Source organism: Squalius cephalus (assembly GCF_949319135.1).
Source record: "Squalius cephalus genome assembly, chromosome: 15".
NCBI classification, from domain to species: domain Eukaryota; kingdom Metazoa; phylum Chordata; class Actinopteri; order Cypriniformes; family Leuciscidae; genus Squalius; species Squalius cephalus.
Genome location: NC_137136.1, coordinates 37,354,584 through 37,364,213, shown reverse-complemented (window position 1 = coordinate 37,364,213; position 9,630 = coordinate 37,354,584). Strand labels below are relative to the sequence as shown.

Genomic DNA, 9,630 nt, shown 5'->3' with positions numbered 1-9,630 from the left:
TGTTATTATTTACCAGATCTCGACTCAGTTTTTGTATTGTAAGTTTATTATTTACCAGATCTCGGGTCAGTTTTTGTAATGTAAGTTTATTATTTACCAGATCTCGGGTCAGTTTTTGTAATGTAAGTTTATTATTGTGTATAACAAAAATGAGAATGATATTTAACTTCTGATTGATCAAGTCTCCCAAGCCCAGTCTAATAACACACAAAACATGCGCTACACATTAATACAAGAACACACATTTTACAGGTTCTAGATTACATTTAAAAGATCAGCCTACACTGAAAACATCTGCAACAAATGTAAAGGTGTGTTTGTGTTGAGTTTCCGCTGCAGTTATACACCAAAGTGACCAGCAGATGTCGCCAGCCTGTTGTGTTTCAAACAGTGAATCATGTCTGGAAAAGCTTCGTGTCTCTGCGGTGAATGAGGAGGAGATTTCGGGCTCAGCGATTGGCGCACGTGATCAGAATAACCCGCTCTGAGGTTCCCATCTCCTCCTTCAGTCAGAAGATCTGGCTGCGCTCGAGCCTCTGTGACGTAACAGCTAGCAGACTACGGTGCGCCGTTTGTGACCAAGAGCAGAACGCGCGAAGTGAGAGAATACGAGCGACATTTCAGGTAATGACATTCAAACAGAACTTTTATTGACAACGCGAACCCATGTCTGATATTTAGAAGCATGATATATGGATGTTAACTCGGTTCCCGTCGCTTAGTAGCGTGTAATGTGAAGGATTTGTACGTCGCATTTGATGCGCTTTTGGGGCCTCCGTGCCGCCGTCGTTTTCAGTGCTCACGCGAAGACCCGCCTCTCCCGTGTTTCCATTGGACGAGCGCAGTAAACTGGCCTTCTGACTGGACGAAACTGACGCCAGTCAGCGACAGTCACGGAAACAGGAAGTAAAAATGAAACAGTTTCATGTCTGAGAGCAAATATAAACATAGCCAAAAGAACGAATTAAAGTTTAATATTACTGATTAACGCTTTTCCACCGTTTTCACGGAGCAAACTTTTGTTTTAGCTTAGAAGAACACGTACATGTGAAACTCTTAATAGCGACACTATTGCGCGCACGCGCTAGTCGTATAGCATAGTAAATGATATTAAATGCAGTTTTACAACAAGTTTCTGTTGTATTATCAATATTTCATTATTTGGAGTGCTTATGTATGAAGAGGTTTATAGCTTATTATAAGAGAAGCTATATTAAGGAGACTGGATTCGAATAACTTACTGAACACACAATATGAAAAAAGAGTTTACACTTTAAAGTCTTTCTGCTTTATATGTTTATAATGTGTATCTAACGGTGTATTTGCAGCGTGTGCCTGTATGAACTCAGATGATGAAGATTAAAGCAGTGTTCAAGCAGCTTCAGTTCAGTGATTGTGTTTTACAGTCATTTAATTTACAAGATCAACAGAGTTCAACTGGGTAATATGAGCTGCTCATTTATGTGTTGTGTAGGCTAATTATTTATAGGGGTGTCACAATATATCGTCATACAAAAATGCATCAATATGTATCGTGGATGGTGACTGTATTGTGTATAATTTACCCAAATTGAAATTTACAGTGAGAATTTTTTTTAGATTTAGTGTCAGAACTACATTAAACTACATATATAATGTTGAATATAATGTATAATAATGCAATGGGGGAATATTAGTGGGTCCTGATAATGCCATATTACTGATGTTACCAGTAAAAGTGGCCTACATTATTATAAATATATCTAATCAGTGAAAGAGTGCAAACATATTCATCAAAAATAATTCTGTATTTTCAACTTTAGAATCATGAATATTGTTATTCTGGTGTCTCTATTGTCCTGCATTGGGTTTCAGCACCAAGTCCAAGAGTATTCATTTACACACACAGTGTAATAGGTTACTAAATTTAGCATTTTAATCAAAAGTACATTTTTTGTTAACCTTTAATAATATATCTTAGAGTATCACAATAATATCTTATCGTGAGTTCAGTATCGAATCGTGACATGAAGGTATCCTTCCTTACACACCTAGCCTAATTATTTATTATATAAATTTTTATGATATTATTTTGATTAAATACCAAAAGTACCTTCTGATATTTCAATATTTCAAATATTGTTTAGTTAAGTAAGCATTCCATTAAAAAAATTTAATGAAAAGTTAGTATTCAATTCAAGTCACCTTTATTTATACAGCGCTTTTTACAACACAGAGTGTTTCAAAGCAGCTTTACAGGGATAACAGGAAAATAATGCAACAAAGATTGTTTCTGTTGTACAGCAGATCTAGAAGAAAATAGTGTCACAGTCCAGCTTAAGTAACTTCATTGATGGTTCATTTTTGTTGTTAAACAGTTATTAATTTAGTTCATTTATATATATAGAAAACCGTGGAGAAAACCGTGATGTCATCGTCCAGCTCAGTTCAGTTCTCATATAATGGTGTCAATGCAGGAGATCAATAATATTGTTGAATATTAAATGTTGAATATTAACCAAGCAAGCCAAAAGCTAAAGGCGACAGTGGCAAGCAACCAAAACTCCATCAGGGACAGAATGGAGAAAAAAACGATCAAGTTGTGTTTTTTAATAAGAGGTTTAATAATAGTCAGCTTAAAAGTTTTAGTAATAAATAAAAACAAAGAAACACATTGCAGGTAACAGAACAAGTTGCAGAACAAACATAATTTCAGATTCATTCCAGCATGAAACGATTGATTCTTGCTTCTTAACGCTCATTGGCGTTCACGAATCACCACGACACACTTCGCCAAACGGATCGTGCAAAAATCAGGCTGATATTGTGTAGCGTGAGCCCGGCATAAGATTAAGACAACTTGTATCGGCCTTTATAAATTAGTATTGTTACACCTGTACCCCTGTATATATTTCAACTTGTACAAATACAATATTAATATAGCCTAGTCAGTGTAATAATTTACAAGGATTAGCCTATTATCATTATTTTATTTACATGCATATTAATAATTTTCACAGCACTGTTTTCACAGAAAGGTCCATGGACCCCTCACATGAAGCCTAGTGATTATTGCATGTGAACCGACACCAACATGGACAATCCCAAACGCAAGTTAAGGTCTGGAAAGGAGGTTTTGAAGGACAAGGGCCAATCTAAGGAAAAGCCCAGTGATACTGGCTCAGGAGATGTTCCATCAGCACATAAAGCGTCTGATGACTCAGGGCATGTTGTAGAGGAAAGTGAGCGTGAGGACCAGTCTGAAGAACATGGCTCTCCACAAACAACCGAGGCTTTGGTTTGTTCACTTTGCAGCTTTGTTGCAAAAACTCAAACTGCCCTGAAAATTCACTCGACGAGGAAGCACTCTCATAAAGGAGGCGTTCAGAACGACACAGGGTCGAGTTCTTCGCAAAACACACCCCAGTTACGAGAAAGTGATGCTTCTGCATCTCCGTCAGAAGAAGACACACAGACCGAGAGCGAACACACACGCATGGCTGAAGGAAGAGCCAGTCCCACTCAGATCCTGCTGGAGATAGTTGAGCCCATCTCATGTAGATCAGGGAAGGATGAGGAAGACACGGACCAGAGCTGTACAGATGGCCAGGATACACAAGCTGGCTGCAGTTTGGATTCGGACACTAAAGTCAAAAGCAATAAAAATGGTGGAATTGATGGACATTCAAAGCCTAATACTTGTGTAGAGGAATTCACAGACGCACACAGTCCACATAAGCATATTAAAAGGCAACATAACAGCAAGTGTGATCCTGAGAAGCACAAACGGAAGATGTTGGAGAATCGGGATTCATTAGAGCCAGAGAAGACTGAAGGCCAGTCACAGTCACAGACTCGGGAATCTCGGACTGGAGGCCGGTCACAGCATCAGTGCGGCCGATGCGACTTCACTGCCAACAGCTCCGTCATGTTAGCGCAGCACATTAAGACGGTTCACCCGCCGGAGCACCGCTTCCACTGCCGGCTCTGCCATTACTACACCAGCACCACTGAGGCCATGCAGAGCCACCTGTGCGAGGAGGCCCACCTGCAGCTGGCCGACCAGAACCACACCAGCGCTCTGTTCGAAGACTGTGTGGAGAAGATCCTGGTGATCCTGTCCGATCAAAGAGAGCCTGAAGATCAGGAGGAGGATCAGGAGGAGGAACAGCCGAGGAAAGGCTCTCCTCACAAACGCAAGCGTGGTAGACCGAAGACGTCCTGCGAGACCGTCTGTAGACACTGTGGACTCGTCGCGTCCAACGCCACCAACCTCAGCGTCCACATCCGCCGCAGGCACAGCCGGCTCTACAGCTTCGTCTGCAAGCTCTGCAGCTACTACTGCGTTACCAAAGGAGACATGGACCGCCACTGCGAGACCAAGAAGCACCTCAACAAGATGCAAGCCGCCGGGGGTGACGACAGCGGGGTAGTTCTGCTGGACTCCGAGCAGCCGGCTCCAGCTAAGGCAACAGAGCCAGCACACACAGTAGCAGAGATCGAGACGACGATTGAGGACGATGACGCAGATCAGGCCAGTGTGCCACGCAAGAGAAGCAAGCCTGATCTGGGTAACGTCTGCGATCAGTGTGGCTTCCCCGCTCACTCCGCGGCGTCTCTCGCTCTCCACGTGCGACGCAAGCACACCAAAGACTTCGAGTTCGTGTGTCTGGCGTGCAGCTACTACACCGTGACCCGCAGAGAGATGTTCAGGCACATGGCCACTGAGAAACACAAGCAGAAGCGAGAGAGTTACCTGAAGAGACCGAAGCGAAGCTCCAAGCCAGAGACTGTCGGTGGATTGGAGGAGGTCCGGGACACGACTGAAGATGCAGAGCCTTCGATAGAGACGTCTGAGGATCAGGATGGAGAAAAACAATCTGCTGTGAAGAATATGGCCAAAGTCAAGGAAGAATCCCCAACTGATCCAATTGAAGAATCCCCAACTGATCCAATGGAAGAATCCCCAACTAATCCAACGGAAGAATCCCCAACTGATCCAATGGAAGAATCCCCAACTAATCCAACGGAAGAATCCCCAACTGATCCAAGGGAAGAATCCCCAACTAATCCATTGGAAGAATCCCCAACTAATCCAACGGAAGAATCCCCAACTGATCCAACGGAAGAATCCCCAACTGATCCAAGGGAAGAATCCCCAACTAATCCATTGGAAGAATCCCCAACTAATCCAACGGAAGAATCCCCAACTGATCCAACGGAAGAATCCCCAACTGATCCAACGGAAGAATCCGCAACTAATCAATTGGAAGAATCCGCAACTAATCAATTGGAAGAATCCTCAACTGATCCAACGGAAGAATCCCCAACTAATCCAATGGAAGAATCCCCAACTGATCCAACGGAAGAATCCCCAACTGATCCAACGGAAGAATCCCCAACTAATCCAAGGGAAGAATCCTCAACTGATCCAACAGAAGAATCCCCAACTGATCCAACGGAAGAATCCCCAACTGATCCAAGGGAAGAATCCTCAACTGATCCAACAGAAGAATCCCCAACTGATCCAACAAAATCAAACGAGATCCAGTCAACGACGATGGAGAAAGACTCAACGCTGGAGGATATGGATGAGGAAAACATGTATTATGAGGATGAAACTGCAGACTTGGGAGATGACGGTGAGAAACACCTTAGAGGAGCTCAGTTTGACGCTTGCATCTTTCCTTTAAAATCCCTAGCAGATCACAAGATCCCACATGACGGAGAACAAACGACAGGCGCTTCCATGAAGAAGCCGAACAAACCCGAGACGAAGCCGGCCAAACCAACTCCCCGCATCCGCTGCGAGGACTGTGGGTTTCTAGCCGATGGCTTGAGCGGCCTGAACGTCCACATCTCCATGAAGCATCCGTCCAAGGAGAAGCACTTCCACTGCCTGCTGTGTGGGAAGTCGTTCTACAGCGAGAGTAACCTGCAGCAGCACCTGAGCAGCGCGGCTCACCTGCGCAACGAGCACGGCAGCGTGGAGGACCTGCCCGACGGGGGCGCCAGCTTCAGGTGTGTGCGCTGCAGCGAGCCCTGCCACACCGAGCAGGACCTGTTCCTGCACATCAAGGAGAAGCACGAGGAGCTGCTCAGGGAGGTCAACAAGTATGTGGTGGAGGACACGGAGCAGATCAACCGGGAGCGGCAGGAGAACCAGGGCAGCGTCTGCAAGTACTGCGGGAAAGTGTGCAAGAGTAGCAACTCCATGGCCTTCCTGGCCCACATCCGCACTCACACAGGTACGTCTCCCTCCGTCTGATCAAAACATTTACTTGCAACAGATTACATTTACATTTAATTACCTACAGGGTTCGTACAAGCTGGAGAACGCCAGTCAGTCTCTCCTTACTCGCTCCGGTGAATCGCTCTCAAACATGTCCGCCTTAGATCTCACACTCCAAAACAACAATTAGTCCAAGTAAATATCCAAGTATATGATACAACTTTTATTCTTCAGGTCAATCATATATTCATGGGGAGGAAACCAGTTTGAAAGAGGAAAGCGATTTCTTTTACCGCAGTCATTGCATGGGCTGCACTTTATTTGCACCATTTTGTTTTATTAGTTTATTTTTATTTATCTATTTACCTTTTTTCATTTTAAAAGATAATAAAAAAAGATACTGTTTGAGAAATGAGATCTCTGATTGTAGTCCTTGAAAAAAACAAAAAAGTAATGCATGAAAAGTCCTTGAAAGTCCTGGAATATGATTACAGTATCTGTCTGAACCCTGGACCTGCCTGGTTTTTAAGCTCTTCGGCCGTACTTACTCGCAGCTAAAGCAGATAAGGTGGGCTGTGGTCTAGTGCTAACCATAGACTACAAAAAAGATGTAGAAAAACGAAGTAAAAGAAAAAATATCGAAATATCCCAAAAATGTCCGTTTGCATCTTGCATCTTGGAGCGTGAGTCTCGTGAGGCGTCATTAAGGTCCCGCCCACCCTCCTGCTCCCGCAGACTCATTCGCCGACACAGCTGTCAATCATGACCCGTCTTTAGAGCATCACACAACTAACTAAAACCGAACAATAGAACATACATCAGCCTGATAAGAATTACCTCAAATGACAGAAACCACCTTTGGGAAAAATGTATTTAAGGTGTCATTGGATTTTCTAGTTTGGCTCACGTCCTATTCGATGACATGAAGGCGGGGGTTTATGAATCGAAATGTTTTGGCTTCAGTTTTCCGGGCATGTGCAGCACACCTGATGCTGACCATAGACTGTATAAAACAGTGGGCGTAGGGTCCGTGACGTCCCCCTTGAAGAGCGTTTTTTTGACGCCCAAAGTGGGCGGAGCCTGTTGTCACCATCTTGGCAGCGCATCACTCCCGAAAAAACGAAAATGGGCAAAGGGGCAAATTAGCTGAGGTGACGTGACGCTAACAGACAACAGACAAACGGCAGCGGCTATCCACCTGTCACTCAAGTGGCCACGTCAACATGTCAAGTGTCACACTGTGACAGAATATTGGTTTAATGTGAGTTTAAATCTATTTTTTGTGAATATGGTGAAGAAATTTCAGTGTCTTTTATCTTCCTCTACAGGATCCAAACCGTTCATGTGCAAGATCTGTAACTTTGCCACCGCTCAGCTCGGAGACGCACGCAACCACGTCAAGAGACACCTGGGCATGAGAGAGTACAAGTGCCACATCTGTGGGTGAGTTTCAGAAACTTACTAGTATCAAACTTTGCATTACATTAATATGAAATTTTATTTTATTTTGCAACGCTCAAAGTTCAAAGCAAAGGAAGATATTTGCTTTTAAAGAAATCACTTTTTAAGGACTACAACAAACGGCTGGTTAGTGACATCACCAACCCTAGAATTTACATAAACCCCGCCCCCAGAACACGATTTGTAGATTATCAAGACAGAATCTCTCCATGAGAGTCTCTCCATCATTCTAATTCCGGTTTGAACATAAAAGGCTAAACATTTTTTACATTTTCAGTGCATGTGTGTGTGAGGTAAAAGGACACAAACTGTTGTAGCTCCGCCCCCTGTGCCGGGAGCAGCAGCTCATTTGCATTTAAAGGGACAGACACACAACGGTGTGTTTTTGCTCACTCTCAAAAAGTGACAATTTTAACATGCTATATAAAATATCTGTGGGGTATTTAGAGCTGAAACTTCACACACACACACTCTGGGGACATCAGAGACTTATTTTACATCTTGTGAAAAGGGCATTATACCCCCCCTTTAACACTGGCAATTTAGTTGAACCAACTAAAGATTTTCAATAAAACAGTCTACTCATAATAGTGATCTTTGGCCTTGACATAGAAGGTTTGTAAGTGCATTAGTGTCTGGGTTTGTATGGACGGCATTTTATTATTATTATTATTATTATTATTATTATTATTATTATTATTATGCATTTTATTTATAGGCGCCTTTCTTTGACACTCAAGGTCACCATACATCATCAAACAAAACAATAACAATCACAATATTATTTAGTTCTATGTGGAACAACAGTGACCTTTGAAGTTGCTTGTGTCCGCTTGATCTGCTCATTTGCATTCCCAGTTTAACTAGTGTGGAAATGGGCATGGAGTAGTGAATGATGTTGGTCCCGATGTATGGTAAAGTGCGACACAGGTTTGGTTGTTTTGCCATTTTTTTTTGGGGGGGGGGGGGCAACAACTGGTCTTTTAGTGTTATTATGAACATTGCCGCTACATTCAGAGATATTCAGAATACGAAATATTGCCAAATGTAAAGGCAACCAAACAGGCGTCGCACTTTCCCATCTAACAGGAGACCCGTGCCCGTTAGTGTAATCACTATAACAAGCACATGCTGCTGCTTAAAATTAGCATGTACACTTTAACTTTAACGAAATTGGGCATGAAATGATGAATAAAAAAATGGTAACATCTAAATTAACTTTAACTAACCGACCGATCACACACTAATAGTTTGAAGCCACAACAGAGAATTAATTTCTTAAAGAAATAACTTTCCTGTAATGTCCACAACAGAAAGCTTCTGATGTCTGATAGTGCTTTCATCGAAAGTGTTGTGATATTCTGGATTGTTTGTTGGTCTGGAACTGTAGGCACAGAAGAAATCAGTAAGAAAAGTGATAACAATGGAAAGTACATTGTCAGGGACTGCGTAACCAAGCATAGAAAGTGTCTATGAAGAGAGAGCGTTAAATAAGACAAATAATATTATGAATGATAAGAGGATCTTCTCGCCTCTGATTTTGAACTGTTGCCGCCGGTATCATTTCCCCGTTGAATGAAAAACAGATTCAAATGGTCTTTCCTCAAAAAATTCTCATTTAAAAATGTCTGATAAGTGATGGTTTGATCATTCTTTTTTTAAATGATATATTATGTATATGTATGCCTATTGTGATCTCTGATGCCTGTGTGAACATTATATAATTATATATTAATATATATAATGTATTTGTGTTTGTACAGTACATGTTTAAAGCAGTTTTACAAAGAAGAGAGCCTTAAAATACATCACATCTCAGAAGACCATTAAACTCCAAACACATTATTTTCCATGGCTATCTAAATAAGATTATACATATAAGTATAACGTGTGTGCGTTGATGGCTTTGAATGGTATTATGAAGGAAGTTTCTTACTGTTGTATCAAAAGCAACTTGT

General features: G+C 42.2%; 1 protein-coding gene across 2 annotated transcripts in view; it reads left to right on the top strand.

Moving 5' to 3' along the window:
- Window positions 1-523: 523 nt before the first annotated feature.
- Window positions 524-9,630, top strand: part of znf407 (zinc finger protein 407) — a 24,857-nt gene continuing 15,750 nt past the window's right edge. Inside the window, exons 1-3 of one of the 2 annotated variants that reach the window (XM_079894250.1) lie at window positions 524-624; window positions 3,014-6,227; window positions 7,540-7,654. In XM_079894250.1, the coding sequence (XP_079750376.1) occupies window positions 3,074-6,227; window positions 7,540-7,654 (3,269 nt within the window). In that variant the 5' untranslated portion in view covers window positions 524-624; window positions 3,014-3,073. Of the gene's footprint in view, window positions 625-2,999; window positions 6,228-7,539; window positions 7,655-9,630 lie in introns of both variants that reach the window. The other variant, XM_079894251.1, reaches the window with a different exon arrangement.